The sequence below is a fragment of the Chrysoperla carnea genome, chromosome X (genome assembly GCF_905475395.1).
Source record: "Chrysoperla carnea chromosome X, inChrCarn1.1, whole genome shotgun sequence".
In the NCBI taxonomy this organism is placed as follows: domain Eukaryota; kingdom Metazoa; phylum Arthropoda; class Insecta; order Neuroptera; family Chrysopidae; genus Chrysoperla; species Chrysoperla carnea.
Window position 1 is genome coordinate 21,034,958 of NC_058342.1, and position 17,904 is coordinate 21,052,861.

The 17,904-nt window shown below is 31.2% G+C and overlaps 2 protein-coding genes across 2 annotated transcripts; both read right to left on the reverse strand.

Annotated features, from left to right (window-relative positions):
• Window positions 1-11: 11 nt before the first annotated feature.
• On the reverse strand, window positions 12-3,714 carry LOC123302214 (lipoamide acyltransferase component of branched-chain alpha-keto acid dehydrogenase complex, mitochondrial). Its single transcript, XM_044885056.1, has 6 exons — window positions 3,574-3,714; window positions 3,402-3,511; window positions 2,996-3,344; window positions 2,272-2,439; window positions 1,037-1,534; window positions 12-176 (listed from the first exon to the last, which is right to left on the reverse strand). Exons 1-6 carry the CDS (start codon window positions 3,634-3,636, stop codon window positions 12-14), a joined length of 1,353 nt encoding a protein of 450 aa, XP_044740991.1. The 5' UTR covers window positions 3,637-3,714.
• A 5,339-nt stretch (window positions 3,715-9,053) lies between these two features.
• On the reverse strand, window positions 9,054-15,351 carry LOC123302199 (kinesin-like protein Klp68D). Its single transcript, XM_044885037.1, has 4 exons — window positions 15,291-15,351; window positions 13,296-13,501; window positions 12,744-13,004; window positions 9,054-12,054 (listed from the first exon to the last, which is right to left on the reverse strand). The coding sequence occupies exons 1-4, from the start codon at window positions 15,339-15,341 to the stop codon at window positions 10,092-10,094; spliced, it is 2,481 nt and encodes an 826-aa protein (XP_044740972.1). The 5' UTR covers window positions 15,342-15,351; the 3' UTR covers window positions 9,054-10,091.
• Between the last annotated feature and the right edge of the window lie 2,553 nt (window positions 15,352-17,904).

Consider the following 17,904-nt stretch of genomic DNA (forward strand, 5'->3'; position numbering starts at 1 on the left):
TAAAAACAAATTTATATATTTAATAATAAAATATTTGGTTGTTCTAAATAATATTTAAATAGATTTGAGAATTTCGCCATTGTTACACCATCAATTATTCTGTGATCCGCAGCCCAACTCACTTGCATTATATGTTCACCAATTACTTCATTATTTTCATTAAATCGAGGTAATTTCTAAAACAAAATAACATTTTAAATACCCTGAATGTCTTCAACGCCATCGAGTTTAAAAAAAAATTGTGTTTGTCAGCTTTGACGCACGGCGAAGTTTACTCCTTGAGTGTTGTATAGTCTGTTTTGTCCGTCAGGTTATCGTCTGTTTCAAACAATAGATTCTTTTTCTGTTATACATACTATGTAGTATAATGTACGTTGCCAGCGATGTACGTTGGCTGAATACCTATGTAATCATTCTGTATCGGTGGGTAACAATTACAATGTGTGTTGTGTCCGTCAGTTTCAAACAATATATGCTTTGTCGACAGCATAAAAGTATACAAGTTATTCACACTGTATACTTAAAAGTGACAGGTGCACACGATAGGTTGTGCACCAAAAACGTAACAAGGTCATTCGATCACTAGATTTTACTCTTAACTCTCAAGTTAGATTTTTTTCATACCGGGTGCCTTATATGAAAATCGATTTTTAAAGAGTAAACTCGAAAAACTTTGAAGCAAAAGTTGTTTGCTTTAAAAAAAGGAGATAATATTAGGAACGAAGTTAACGCGGCTGGAGGGAGTGATCGAATAGGTAGAAATCGTCACGTTTGTATGTGAGGTGAGCTCGCAGTGAAATTCTTTTCAAGAAAATTGTAATATATCAATTTAAATCGTTAGCCTATCGTAGTTTAGTGAACGTCTCCTATTTGTCATTTGCAGCGCCAACTATAACTACATGTTTTTTTACAGACTTTGTAAGGAACTTCGTTCCTGACGGTTGTCTCGCTTGTCTTTATAATTTTCTTCTATCTCTAGCCCAACTTTTAAGAGCACAAATTACAATATCTGAATAAATAAAATAAGTTTGTTTACCTGTATTTGTCCAATAGCTCCAATCGCAACATTCGGTGGCAAAATACATGGTTTTGCGTAAGTACCACCAACGACCCCTATATTTGACAACGCAAACGTCCCATCCGATAAATCACGCGTACTAAACGATGTCTTCGCTCCACATTCTTGCAACCGTATCAATTCTTGAGCAACTTTCAGAATTGATTTTGTTTGAACTGATTTTATATTTGGTACAACTAAACCTTCTTTCGTGTCCATTGCAACCCCAATATTGTGGTCAGATTTTAATAAGATCTTCTCGCCATCGATTATCGATGAATTGAGTATTGGATATTCAAGTAACGATAACGAAATTGCTTTGAGCATAAAAGGCATGTATGTTAGCTGTTTTATCACATTTTTATCGATTGTTTGAAGCTTATTTTTATCGTTTAGTAATTCAGTTTTGATTTGTTGACGTAATTTTACTAAATTTGTTAATTTTATTTCATCACTGTATACAAAATGTGGTATTTTCTGAAAGAAAATAGATTACAGTTAAATCTATACGATAATCTATGAATGCTTCGAGGAACTGCACTGAATAACACAATCAGACTGATCTGGGTACCGGGCCACTAAGGGGTCGTCTTCAACGCCCTTTTCACCTGAGCTTGTCATTCCCATAGCAAGATGCTTCGTAATTTTTTGAATCAAGAAATGGCTACTTCAAGCCCATCTTGATTACTGGGACTTTTGTTCGACTAGTCGACTGTGCTCGCCTGAAAATTACTAAAGCACTCTTGACACTTGACAGGACACTGTCGATTAAACTACAACCTTAATAACTTGGAGGTTTCTGATGATCCCCACTTGTAGGACCTGTATATTATAGAGGACAATAAAACCTCCGTAAATGTTATTTGAACCTGCAGGACGTCAGGTTTAGATTGTTTGGGTTCGAAACCTTGGATCCATCAATCCTGGGAGAAACTTCGGCGGAGAAGCTGTGAGCTTTCTGCTGGGAGTTTAGTCTCGACAGAATCCTATAGCTTCATCTGCTTAAATTAGCATCTCTTACCCGAATACGTCTTGTCTTCGGGTTACAGGTTGTTCTCAAGAAGGGTGCAGAGGACCCCTTGGTGTAGGTACTAGGGACCCATTTGCGGTACCCCTCTTATTTATTATTATTACTAAACCCCATTACATGTTATCGAAAAGAAAGTGTGTTCATTCAGATCATTTTTAGCCAAGTTTTACTGTAATAAACCTACCATGGATTCAGTCATTGTTTTAAACATTGCTTTTCGATATCCCTTTATTGTTATTGTCTGATTTGGATCTTCTTTTAATAAATTGTCCACCATTTTTGAGGTTGATAAAATATCTTCTTTTAATATTCGGCCATCTTTTCCACTCCCTTTAATCGCAGTTAGATCAACCTTTTACAAAAATTGAATTACTTAATCTTTAAAGAAATCGAATAAATCACTAAACAAATTTTCCTGATTCTATCTTTTTTACATTTTTCTGATTCTAATTAATTCTAAGGCTGTTTTTTTCCGGGTGTATCTACTTGATCTATTTTTCCTTGGTCTGTTTTTTTATTGGCCTATTTTGTCCGTGATGTGAAATTGAACCCGATATGTTCATAATTTTTGGGCTAAAATTAGCTTATCTTCAGTTTCATCGAAACTTGGGTCAAAAATATTGTCTCCAACTTTTGACAGTTTTCTTTAAAGATAAGGAAAAAACTGTTTATTTTGGAATTTGATAAAAGTCACTTAATAAGGTTAATTTGATCTAAAAAGTACAAAAATCGAATTCATTTGACGACAAGGCTAGTAGATTCTGCGATACGGCTCGAAATCCTGTTTGAAGGTCGACATCCTTAAGCAATTGAAGGCCCAAAATATATTATACCTATATATACTTATAGCCAGCAATTCCTGATTAACTAGAAAACTCTGTAATAGCATAAAAAAATAGCATACATACTTTCATATTTTTAGCTAATTTTCGAACATTAGGTATCGCCAATATTTCCTGTTCTATAGTCGACGAAGATGGCGTAGAGAAAGTTGTTGTTGATTGACTAGATAACGATTGTGGTAATTCTGATGCAACTTGTTGATCATTCACTGAAGATGATGTAACTTGTTGCGTACTTTCATTATCAGTATCAATCTGAATTAACGTATCACCAACCAAAACCATATCGTCAATTCCATGACATATCTTTTGGACAACCCCATCATAACGACTTGTTATTGTAACTGAGGCTTTATCACTTTGTACTTCACAAATATTATCAAATTGTGATATTTTATCACCTTCTTTAATGAACCTTAAAATTTAACTCAATTAATAAAAAAATTTATGAATTTAACTTAATTAACCTTACCATTCTTTGATTTGTACTTCACGGATACCTTCACCGATATCACTTAGTTTAAACGGTACAATCGCATTATTTGAACAACTTGTTTGAAAAAATTTGTTTTTTAATAAATTCTATAAAATTATTAATTAATTAATAATTAATTTTAGGCAATTATTTTGTTCACCATACTTACAGATTTTATAAAAAATTGATTTGATCTAGTAAATATTGATTTGCCGATTGTAATCAGTGCCATATTTCTAAGTAAGTTTTAAAGTTTTGTAAATGTTATTTTTAAAATATTCATTAGGCCATGAGTTAACTTATTATTTTGTTGATAATAATTATTTAAATTTATGATTATAAAAGTTTTAAAATAAACAATAATAAGAACAGTACAACCTCTTTATGGTTATTTAAATTTTGATAAGAATTATAAATAGTAGGAGAAGTTTTTCTTTTTTTATTATCAATAAGCGGGGGAACATCTTTGATAAACAAATTTTAATTTTGGATTTTTTTGAAGAAGAGATGATTGCTTATTTATAACTTGGAAATCTTGTGATTTGAAAATAACATTCATACAAAAGATTAGTAATTTCAGAAAATTCGGAATTCGAATCCGAATAAATCCGGAGATTATATCCGTTTTTTTGGTTTCTCTCTTTTAGCCTTCCTAAATCTACAAAGGGATCCTTCTCCTGAAAATTAGACTAGATTGTGATACAAAATAATAAAAGTTTATTAGTTTACTGATATAGTCTCTGATTATTGCTTGTGATATAATCATTGACATAATAAGTTACATAGACTGATTATCAAACGATTTTAAACAACATCTGAGGTAATTGCTTAGGTCAAATCCATTGTAGATTCGTAAGAAAAAATGTAAAGTGTTACGTGATAGGAATTTTTTTAAGTCAAATAGGGAAAATTTTAGTGATATCATGATGTGATATGAAAATTTGACATTCAAATGTATATTTTTTTAAATAAATGTCTCTATATTCTTTTGATAAATGTATTTTTTTGATAAATTAAAGATTTCCACAGCTGACCTAAACATTTACATCAGATAATGGCACGCTTCACACTGTACGGAAAAATAGGCGATGCCTAGTCTTTGTATGCATACTATAAAGTCAATGATTTTATCTATGCTCATTATCTACCTATTTGAAACCTAATTATAATGTAGCAGAAATTTTACTAAAATTTAGAAAATTTAATAATGACGAAGATTCTCTGTACTTACTGGATGGTCAGAAATTTAAATATTTATTGCACACAAACAAAAAGATTCACTTTTTGTCATCACTTTTACGGTATTTTCATATTCTGTTAAAAAATACGGGAAAAAAATTTCATGAATCTTGTCTATGTACCAGAGAGTGAGAGAGTATTATACAACTTTATACTCTGTCCCTACTTTTCCTATGTCTATCATGTATTGCATGGTCTGTTCTGGAACACCAATTTTTTAACATAGAGATTGTATTCCTTATCTTTACATTCCATAATAATGAGCTTGTACAAAAAAAAAAGATCCCTGAAGGTAAAATATTCGCTCATTGTTTTAAGTGAACCATTAAAGCCCATGTATTATATTTATCGACAGTTGGCGATGTAAAAGCTATTTCGTGTTTCGTAGAAAAAATATTAATTTTACTGCTTATGATTTATGGTTAGACAAATTTCGATGTAAAATTTCTTTTTTGTTAGTTTTCACGGGCTGGTTGTTTTATTTTTTTTTTGTTGACTTTTAATAATATTATAACACATTTTGATAGGCGTATAATTTAAAGTCAGTTTTTATGACGATATTCAAATATGTTGTTACGGGTAAAATGATCTCCTTTATATATAGGTTAAAATGATCCCTATTTTGCGTGTAAAATTATAATAGGTGAAAATGATCCCCCATCATGTGTCGCGGGTCATGAATGTCTTGATTTAGATGATTTAACCAGTAATTTTTTTGTGTTTTTACCAATCGTTGATGCAATAGTAAAAGAAAAATTAATAATGTATATGAACTGAAAAAAACACAATGAAATTCTTTAACCCTACTTTTCTTACAAGGTAGGTAAAACGATTCCTTTTGAGAAATATTGAAGTTTTAAAAATTTGAACAAATCAAACGAAATTGAAATGGCAATATTGCAACACTTGAATAAAGAAACCAAAAATATTTCGACGTTATCTCGAACAGTTTGCATTTTGGTACACTCTTCCCTAGATGTTTATTTTAAAAGTATATCTGTTATTTCTAGAATTATGCTTCTGAGACAACCTATAGAATTATATGATAATGATAAGAGAATATGAATTAATTAATATAAATAATACTGATAATATAGTAATGAACTAACTACATTAATACATAGTTTTAATGCTACAAGTAATTAAGTGTGACCAGCTTTGTTAAACTTATTTGTCATTTTCTCCTACATTTTTCCGAACAAAGTATATAATATCCTCATGTATATAATTTTTCCTACTAATATAAAATTCCAGAATTGTGACTATGACAAATCAGTAAGTTTAAAACGTTTCTTGAGATCTTTTAAAATAAGTAAATTTTTTGGAAAGTAATTTAGTTTTATGTTAGTAGTACGTATCTGGTAAGTTCAATTACTTCAATTTTAAAGTTTCTAACACAATTCGGTGTTATATTCTTTTTTTAACACAAGGGGGAGCAGGTAGGGAGCAGCTGCCCCCTCTCTAGAGATTCACAAAAATGATTCAAAGCACCCACTTGCTTTTAAAAAAGTAAAATTCTACTGAATTCAAAATTTCAGTTGTTGTTACAAATTTTCAACTATCTTTTATATTTTTTGAGAAAAAGGCAACTCAATTTTTGCCCTAATTTAGACTCTCATCGTGTTAACGGACAGACAAAAGTAAATGGACTAATTAGGTTAATTTTATGAATACTTACCTATATCCAAATTTTGTTTATAGCATCAATATTTCTAATCGTTACAAACTTGGGATTAAACTTATTACACTTTGATATATTTCATATATATGGGGAACAAAAACTAAATAAAATTATTTTTGACAACAAGTTTTTAGGAAAAGGGCGCTCATACGATGAAAGGAGGGCGCGAATAGTAGAACCTCCACACGAAAACACAAAAAAAAGTCCATGGTTCTCAGAAGTATACATCCGGATTCCAGTGTCTGTGCCCCCCCCCCAAATTTTACTTTAGATCCACGCCTGATTCTCTATAAAGTAACTTGCACCTCTCTTTGCCATCAGCTAGAGTGCAAGCAAAGTACAAACACACGTTTACTTTTGTAATTTTCGTGAGCGAAGCAACTTACATTTTACAGGTTTATTTATTTACTAGTGTTCGCCCCATGGTTTTATCCATGTGGAACTATACATTGTGCAAAATTCTGATTAGGGCGTCAAATATTATGTAAACATCTCCTTCGTTATCAATCTAATTTGGCCAATTTTCGGATGGCTGTGACCACAACCTTTTTTGAGAGTTGAATCCACGCCTGGTAAAACACAGAGGGAAGGGAGAAAGTATCAACTCATATGAAATAAAAATAATCACAATAATATATATAATGAAAGTAATTACATTATTATTAATTTTTTTTTGTTATAACAAACTAAACTACAATATTATTAATTCATTTGTTTTGTTGTTGTTTTTAATTAATTAATTAATTAATTAATTAATCATATATTAATTAATATAGTATGCATTCTTTGAATAATTAATCAAAATCATTAATATTGGGTATTGATTATTAAATCATCTACATATTATAACTATATAATATTTATTAATATAAAATATATTACTATTTATTATTAATTAATATAAATAAATAATTAATATATAAGAAATGAAAATAATGAAATTAATAAATTAGTAAAAAAAATTGATTTTATATATTGAAAAATATATGAGTTGCAAAAATAAGTAAATAAATTGTTTGCGTATGAAATATAGGACGGAATTATTATAATTATTTATTTATTAATTGTAATTAATTAGTATTAATAGTAATATATTTATATTAATTAGTAAATGATGTTATTTATTGATAATAATTAGTAGTAAATTAAATTAGCTGATGATTGACTAGTACAATTATTATATAGGCGAAAAAATAAAAGCTATGGGAGACGCTTTGGATGGTTATGCTAACGATTTTGACTTCTGAGATAATAAAAAGCCAAAATCCTCGAATTATTTCGAGAAAAAAGATGGAAACAAGTTGCTGGTTCAGCAAGTTGAAGATATGAGAATTATGTTACTGGCAAGATCTGTCCTAAAATAAACGCGACATCTCTCTATTCACCGCCCCGCTTTGCTTGTATCTGTATCATTTTCGAAATAATTTTTCGAACTAAAGTAAGTCACAATGGAATGCACATTTAAAACGTAAAAAAATACCTTTTTAATTGATTCAATCTAACCTAATTTTGAATATGTAATTTTACATAAATATCCAAGTCTTTTTTTACTCGGTAGATAAGTTTTTAGAAAGGTCGAGACTAATTATCTTCTCTAAATAATTTGCCAAAAATATCAATAACACCCTGATATGGATGCCGAATCCAAAAATCACTTCAAGGAAAGCTAAATTGCCTTCAAATGTCTGAAATGAGTATAGAATTCGTGTTAAAAAGAGTGCGATTTCTAAACATTGACTTTGTTTACTTGTGTAATTCACCAAATTTGCATACTTTATACATTATTGAAAAGCTGAATAAAAAAAAAATTGTGTTTCAGCTCGGACGCACGACTGGAGTTTACTCCTTAAGTGTTGTATAGTGTGCTGTGTTCTTCAGGTGATTGTCAGTTTCAAACAATAGATGCTTTGACTGTTATACGTACTATGTATAATTTATATATGGTTGCCAGAAAAGCTGTACCGGTGGGTAAAAACTACATTGTGCGCTGTGTCCGTCAAGCTATTGTCAGCTTCAAACAATAGATGCTTTGTCGACAGCACACAAGTATAAAAGTTATATTACTAAAAAGTTATATTACTCATATTTTTTTTTACCGGACGCCTTTTATGAAAATCGAGTTTTAAGAAGTAAGCTCCAAAAAATTGCATACAACCAAGAACTGAAACACGTTAAAAATTGATTGTAAAAAATATATTAAAATGAGATGACTTCCTTTAGTTCGTTTGATAACCATATTGGCGCTGTAATTTTAAATTATTCAAAACCAATGGATATATTAAAAATACTCTAAAAAATTCACTATCAATAATTCTTTTGAGTTAGTATACTCTGTATGAAGGTCTATTGAGAAAAGTTTTCACAATAGTCGCCATTTTTGTTCGTTGCATCTGATTATAATTTATATTTGGACAATATCCTACCGGGTTACCCACCGGCAACCTATACTTTTATGTTAAGGAGCATGTTTTCAACGAGATCCTGCCTTTTTTGTTTTGAGAATAAAAGAGTATATACACTGGCTTTAAATGATATTTCGCCTATATTTAAATCAAAATTAAAATATGAATTAATATTTTTTTAATATAATAAATAAAAAAATTAAATAAATAACAAATTGGTAACATATCAAAAAAAAAACATAACAAAAAATGGAATGTAGATTTAAAAAAAAAATTTAATAATAATTGATCACAATATTAATTATATATTTGACATCAGTGGTGGGGGCAAGAAAGTTTATTTTAGTCTTTGGAAGTTTGATTATAGCTATTTAAAAAATAAATATTTGATCTAAAACACCCTTGCAAAATAGGATCTGGTTATTTTTCTAAAAAAAATCGACTCTTAATTTTAATGAAACTCCCTGTATATTATAATTTGGTCGATTTCTATGAAACTTATTGTATACAATGTTAGTCCCAATTCATGGATGAGAAAACAAGGTGAACCGGTATGATGTATGCATTTTTTCTTATTTTGCGCATGAGTGGATCAAGCAACAACAATAGGCGCTACAGCCCGACGTGGGCCTTGGCCTCCTCCACAACTCCAGGGCGCACCCAGTGACTCGCATTGTCCTCAAATCATCCAGCACCTGGTTAATTTTTTTTTTTTTTGAGTGGATCAAGCGATCAAGTTTTTTTTGAACATATAAACGAAGCTCTTAAAGAATTCCACAGCAGTGTCGCATTTGCAAATGTTGAGACCCACTTTAGCAAAGTCGGGCTTAGCTTTTTCCTAGACAGTTTGATTAAAAGTATGCCTACTTCGTTTACACTTTCCCTTTATTTGCCAACTTTTTTCTTTTTTATAATCCTCATAAATCTACCAGGAGCTTCACACGAGAGTGTTGGATGCCCTTTTTTTGGTAAATACGGCACCGTTCCTCACGATTCTTATGATTTGGGAGCGAACTGCAAAATCACTAGACCGGTAACCGGCTTAAACTTTGTAATTAAGCGGCAATTAAGCCAGTAAAAGCAATGGACAATGGCAACCCTACCTGATTGGGGGAGCAGGGGGGAAATTTGTAATACTATATTGGGATACCAACTTTATCCATAAGGCAACCGGGTGAAGTTATAGCTTTCAATATACCTTTTCAAGAAAGACAAGCTTTTGGAGTTCATGGTTATTTCATAGATTTAAAAAAAAAAATTTTAATGCGGCGCCACGCAATGGGCGAAGTTTTAGAAAAGCCTCCACTCTATCACTCTATCCCACCACTAATATTTGAATATAAATAGGTAAATAAGTAAAAATTGTTACTTATGATAAAAATGGTGACGTTGATATTCATTAGTAAAATGATCACTAGCTTTCGATTTCGTCGATGTATTGCTACTAGTGCTCGCAATACTACTATTTGATGAATAATGACTATTTAACGACGCCGCCTTTTTATAATTACTATACTTTAAATTGTTGCTACTACCTCCAGTACTGCTCGTGCCGTGTGCAGACAGCGATTTACGCAACGTTGGATTATTATGCCGTTGAGTTGTATCTTTTTTCATCGCTAAATTATGTGCAATTGTATCCATTTGTGCTTGTGTTCGAGCCGAACCCGTTCCAACCGTTCCACTTTTAATTCGAATGTGATGCAAACTGTTGTTCAAGTCGTTATTCACCTGGTTATTAATCAAAGCTTGACTGTGATCTTTATCATCGATTTCTAAATCACTTTCCACTTGCATTGCTTCATCTAAAACCGCTCGAAGTGCTGGCGACACATCAGGTCGCTTATAAACAGAAGTCGTCTTTTGAGGCATGTCTAGATTTAAGTTTAATATGTTCTCCGATTTGAATCGGTAAGGGCAATCGAAGGAACGCATCTTATTAAGTGCGTACTCCGAGTAAGGTCGATCTAGTTCAGGTCTCGCTAACGGACGATGTGTTATTTTGATAACTTGATCGTTAGTGGTGTTTTGTAAATTATTTTGCTGGGTTGGTAGGATCCACTCGTCTAAATTATCATCGTAACGTGCGTTATTCAACATATATTGCTTATCGTCGATCGGTACAAAGTTATCGATTATCATAATTTTCAATTTTAATTCCTTAACTAATGATTCTTGTGTGATTTCCATTTCCCGACAATCTCGATTATGTTCTAACTTTAAATCACTTATTTCTTGTTTCATGTTTTGTAAACGTTGAAATAATTTTTTTAATTTACGTGATTTTAATTCGGCTTCTTGTTGTAAGTTTGAGAAACCACTACGAAATTCGATATTCGTTTCTTCCTCGAGCTCTAACATTTGTTGCATTTCTGTTTCTCGCTTTTTACGTTCTGCAATCTCATTTAATTGTTGTTCTAATTGAATTTGCTTCTCATTCATTTCATCTAGAATATTTTTCCCACCTCGAATTAATTGGGATTCTAATGATTGTAATCGTTTTGCTAATTCGTCAGTTTTTTCGCGTTCGTATTTCAGTTGTACCTCGATATTCTCTTCGTTATTTATACTTGTCGTGGATTTATTTATATCCTCGCTAGCACCGGGTGATGGTGAAGAAGCTTCAGTTTCCTTTTTAACTTTTTTAACCTTCTTTATAATAATCGTTTTCTCTTGTTGTTTCCGCTGTTCGATCAACAACTTTAATCGCTTGATTTCATCTTGATATTCACGAAGTTTAACATCCTTAGGATCTTCATTTTTAATCGGACGATTTTTGATTGTTTTGGCCCGATGGGCATATCGTAAAGTCGTTAACGATTCATCGTAATTATATGAAGAAGGTGAAATATTAGCGATCATAATCGTTTTCGAATTACCTCCAAGGGAATCTTGTAACAATCGTGTTAATTTCGAGTCTCGATACGGTATGTGAGGTGAATTTTCCGCTAAAGCGGAGATAACGTTTCCTAATGCTGACAAAGCACGATTAATTTTCGAAGCTTCCTTTAAACGTTCTGCTGTTGCTCCGGTTTTCGATTGTCGTTCACTACCAGCTAAATCGATTAAATTTAATTTACCTACTTTAAAAGTATCATCCGCAGTGTTGCACATTTCAATGGTAACACAGAAAATCGCATGAGAACGGGAACTATGTTCGTTCATATTGGTACACCCGACAGTCCGATTTTTGTTACCCATATTCATAACGTACAACATATCTTCAGCACTTTTACACGTGATTGTATGTAAATCGGGAATTATTACACCTTTCCCAATATATTCCCGAATTTCTAATTTATGGGTATGGTCACGTTTTAATAAATCCCTAAAAATTAATCAAAATCAATAATATTAGTGATGTTGAATTGTATAATTTTGAATCAAGAATTGATTTTCACGAATCGCAAAAAAAAAATTACAAAGCCTCTCTTTCAAGTTTCCTGGTTAGCCTTAACATAGTTGAATAAGGTTGAAGCCTGAATATCACCGGGCATTTTACTACAAGTAATCGTAGTCCCCCGAGAAATGAGTCTATGAATGCTTCAAGGAACTGAATCGCGTGACATTGAATTACATAGTAGGACTGATCTGGGTACCGGACCACTCTGAAGTTAAAGATAATCAAGCAGCGGGCTTGTTGGCACGAACGAGGTCGTCTTAAGCGCCCCTTTCACCTGAGCCTGCCATTGCTATAGCCAGATATTCCGTAATTACACGAATCAAAGAATGACTACGACAAACCCATCTTGATTACTGAGACTTTCCTGAAAACATGCGACAGATCGATTTATCGAAATTTCGAAAAGACGTCCAGAAGGTCACATATTTTATAAAATAATACAAGGCCTGGTATTCACCACTTTCTATGCAGGGTATTTCAACAATTAACTCAGTTAATTGTTTATTATCACTTGTTTTTATAAACTTTAATTCTAAATGAGAAAGTCCCCTTGTGAATTAAGTTAATGAATCAATTTCTGAATTAGAATCGTTAAATTCTAAATGAATACTTACTTAATTTCTTCTAAATGAATTTCTAAGTAGCTAACAGATACTAAATATTCCATATCTTTGGTACGATTAATATGTGACCATATTTGTCCAAATGTTTTTGGAATGATACCAATATGCTCTGAAGATTGTTGAGTTCCCTCCATCGTGTACGTTTTACCGGTACCAGTTTGTCCATATGCAAAAACACAGCCATTAAAACCTTCTAACACAGACGTAACTAATGGACGAATTGTCGTGTCGTAAATATCTTGTTGCGTCGAGCTAAATTAACAAAAAAACAAAGCGTTAATAAAGAGTCAGTATACTTTTGGATCCATATATCCTGGGAGAGATCCCGACGGAGAAGCTGTGGGTTTTCTGCTCGGCGTCTGGCCTCGACAAAATCCTTTAGCTTCATTCGATTTTAATAGCGCCTCCTATCCGAAGACGTCTCGTCTTCGGGTGACACGTTGTTCTCAAGGAGGGCACAGAGGACTCTTGGTCTAGGTGCTAGAGACCCACTTGCGGTACCTCTCTTTTGTTTTATTATTATTATTAAACAGTTTAACTTACTTCCAATCGTAAACGGCATCATATGTAAAACTTTTTAATTGTTCGCCATGATGATTATCCTTTGGATTTTTGATTTCTATAACACCACGTTTTGGATATACTTCCACGACATTTTTGTTCCCATTTTGAGTTTCTTTTGTGGACATTGGACGACATCGTACCACAACTTGTACTGATTCATTTAAGGAATTCTTTCGTTTCTTAATCTAAAAGATATTTTTTTTTTTTTTTTAATTTATAACTTCAGATAAGCAGGGACTTTAAGGGTGTACGAGCGCCAGGGTAATTTTGGATAAAAGGCTTGATTTTTTTTTTTTATATATAAAGTTTGACTAAGTCTAAATCAATTCTGAAAATTTTAGGGCGAGGGTATTGTCCGCGCATACTTATTGGTTTCATAGATTTCTCCAAAACTAGTCGGTGAAAATTTAAAAAATACTATTGAAATTAAGTTAAAATCTAAATTAATTATTGAAAACAAAAAAACCCGTTGTGTGCGATTAGTTAAGGTTGTATGAGCACGGTAGTGTGGACACAATTTAAAAAAATTATTTTTTTTCATTTTTGATGGTGAATTATGTTTTAACTTGATAATATAAGGCGAAAATTTTTGCTATCACGCACGGAAGTCCCTACGTCGTAGGTTTAGAGTAGGAGAGAACTCATCACCCAATAAAAACCTTCCGTTGCTACAGACACGAAATGTCAAAGGAGCCTTAAAATTTTGATTAACCGAAAATTCACTTAATCAAAAAATATTTTTCTTTGAAACCGGGAATTTATGTTATTGTTCATTGAAAACTGGAAGGAAAAAGTTTGTTATTAAAAAGATTTTGGATACCTAAAATTTAATGGGGATACAATTAAAAATAACACCGCAATCCTTTGGCACCCTGTCAATCATGAAATTTTTTATCGGATGTGAAAACCATTTATGAGCAAAATACAACATTTTCGAATTTCAGTCAAATCAAGGTAAATTTGCACTTTAGCGACTTATAAATACTCTTAGAACTTCAAAATAAAGCATTTTTACGTAGATTACAAATCCGTCGTCGGAGCTAGTGAAAAAATAATAGCTTTTCTTTAATTAACGAAAATACCGCATTTTCCTAGAGTGTTTTTCCATTAATAAATAAGTTCGTAGATCACAGGATGAACGCAAGGGCCAAAAACACGCAGACCCGTGCTAACTCGACCCCATCAGATAAAGGCATGACCAACTCGTGGATCAGAGGATAGACACACTCATAGTGAAGATTCAAGATGCTTGAAATGCTTCAAAATTAGACACCATAACCTCAAAATTTGAAGCATTAATTTTCCGCGACCATTTTTTGTACATTTTATAGTAACATGTTATAATTAATTAAGTAATTAACAACCTATTTTTAATTAACTTATTGACAATAAAATTTGTAAATTTCGTTAATGAAAGAAAAATTGTTAAATTTTCACTAGCTAGACAACGAATTCGTAATCTACGTAAAAAATGCTTTAATTTAGCTTTACCCTGACGTTCTATGAGCTTTAAAGGAAAGTCGCTAATGTTCATATTTCATAAATCAAAAATTTAGTAGATTTATCTAATAGAAATTTAATACTGTTTTTATTTAGGAATTGTCGGGATAAATACATGAATTACACAACAATCACTTGTTACACCCTGTCAATTATGAAATTTATACACAGATGAAAGTAATTAACCAAAAATTTCCTGCTTGTTCTAGAAAATAGACATAATTGAATATTAAAGCGATTTTAGATATCTAAAATTCATTAAATTTATCTAAAAGGATTAAAATTATTGTTTATATACAGGAATAATCGGGATAAAAAACAGCCAATTGCACAATAATCATTTGAACACCCTGTCAAGTAATCAAGTAGAAACAAATCGAGATAGGATATATTTATTTGGTAAGGAATTTCTACTGGAGTAAAAACAGGAAACATTTAATTTAAATAAAACAAAATTCAAAAAGTTATACTTACAATTGGTTTATGTTCTATCGTATTATTCTCACAACTCTCAACTGTTTTCATTTTAAATACCTTGTTTTGTTAATAATTAATTATGACTAATCAATATTATTAATTTTAAATATATTAATAATAAATATAAAAATGTGTATAATGGAATTCATTAAATAATTAAAAGTGACTAGTTATATTAAATTTGACTAGTACCAAGCACTTGATATATTAACTATTATTTTATAACATTTAATTCAATTTTGTTTTTAATTAGTTGTTTTTTCTTGATACTTATTATCTAATTAGTATCTAGTGTGTATGTTGATGATTAGATGTTAGATAATAATTAAACATTGTTACTTATTTGTAATATATAAAGTAAAAGTGAATTTACAAAATTTATGTCAATCAACATTTACATATGTAGGTATTTATTGTATTACCTTGACGTTCAACACTTTAAAATCACAACAATCAATACACTGAAATAGATACCAACACTGAACAAATAATTTGGTTTTTATTTGTAGTGGTAGGGTGATTTGTTTGTTATAAGTTGGTGCTTTTGTTTTTTTTTTTTTGAATATACATTGGCGGTAATAATTGTACCCGCAGTTTCATTGCGTGAACTTTATGGGTTATTAGCAAATGTTCTAAAACGAAATTTAAATATTGCGATTGTTTTAGTAGATATCGGGAAAATTATTATTCCATTAAAGTGTATAATAAGCAATGGTGACGTTTCTCCGAATAGGATATTCTACTATGTTTGAAAAAGTATCTCCAAATTTTGATTTTGCTAATAAAAAGCCAGAAAAAATATATTTTAGCAAAATAAACACGCTTTTTTGCTATAAAATTAATTTAAATTTTAAAATTTTTTTATGCTTGCAAAAACGCTGTCAAACAACAGTCGTGTATGCAGTATTATATATACAGTCAAACCTGGTTAAGAGAGAGTTGAAGGAACCGTGAAGTTTTTATTTTCGTATATAGAGGTTTTTCACTAATTCGAGTTTCTAGCTTATATAGATACAGGGGAGAGATCTATCTCTCTTACAGAGGTCTATAAATAATATTCAAAATATTTAGTAAATAAAAACACACGCAGTTCCTGGAAAATAAAGAATGAGTCATACATAGTAAATGTTGAATTATCGCTTATAGAGGTACAGGCAAGAGTGACTCTCAGTTATAGAGGCTAGGGTAAGAAAAACGACTGTCACTTATACAGGTTTTCGTTTCTTACTTATGGAGGTTTTTGAGAGGTCAAAGTCCGAGATCTGAGAAATATTCTCACTTATAGTTTTCTCGCTAACTCAGGTTTGACTGTATAAATAAAGTTGATGGTAACATAACCTACAATTACTATGAAAGTAACAACAAACATAGATGTAATCGTAATATAGATAGAGAACGCTAGCCTGTAAGTGGATGCGAGCCCAGTCCTCAGAGACCTAAGCCTAAATCCGCCATTGGCCAAATGAGTGGAAGTTTTAGAAAAATCTTAGGACCGAACACAATTAAATACCCTAGTTGTAGTTATCCATAGTTTAGCCTGTCGCATATCCTGAGAAAAATTCCAGTAATCAAACGGGCTTGTCGTAGCCACTTGATTTGGTATATTCGTTCTCTTAAACACCAAAGAGACCTGGTACCCAGATCAGTTTGACTGTATTATTCAGAGCGATTCAGTTCCTCCAAGCATTCATTAAATATCCTTGATTGGAATCTTGACGCCTCAAGAGCCCGAAATATGGCCTAACTATTCGACTGTAATCTTTCGTGTTACAGATTTCTGCTTGAAAACCCGTAATGGCGTGGCGTATTGACCAAGAAAAATTGATTCCTTTATTCTTTTCTTGACCCATATGTGTGTTATACCAGGACAACTTCAATATAAATATGAAATTTCAGGATATTTTCAGGTTTTAAGGAGTTTTCCAAGTATGCTAAGAATTAATATTGAATGAAAACCTTGATAATAAATAAAATAAATTTAAAATATAAAATGTTATATATTTATTTTGTTTATTTTTAAAAGAATACAATATTTTCTTAAAATTTTTTTATTTAATTTAATTTAATAACTGAACTCTATTTTTTAAATATAAAATTGTCAGTAGTAATATTGTAAAGTCTAAGTAAATCTTATAATTGGACGGATTTTATAAAAAATTTATAAATTTTTATATATATTATTTATATATTACAGTCATCATTTAATATGTTCAAAATATTTAAAAAAAAAATTAATAAAAAAAAACATAAAAACAAAAGACGAACTAAATTAAAAACAAAAATACTAAATATACATTTTGTTATTGTCAATGATTGTGTGTCAATGGTAATTATATTTTGGGTCTTTTTGCCAGATCATAAGCGCATTACATACACGTTCGTTTAAGTTATCAATGCATTCCGTTTGAACATATAGAAAGAATCGAAAAAATTACACAGAAGCCGGGAGTCGAACCCGGGTCTTCTCTGTCACTCTTTCTCTATGAGTTAATTTTTATAATTAGCCCTTCCAACTTTTAGCAAAATGTTCTCACGAAACCAGAATAAAATATGGTAAAAATTTTAATATCTTGTTGATACTAAATTGAGCTTAAATTTGTGGAAAATTCAT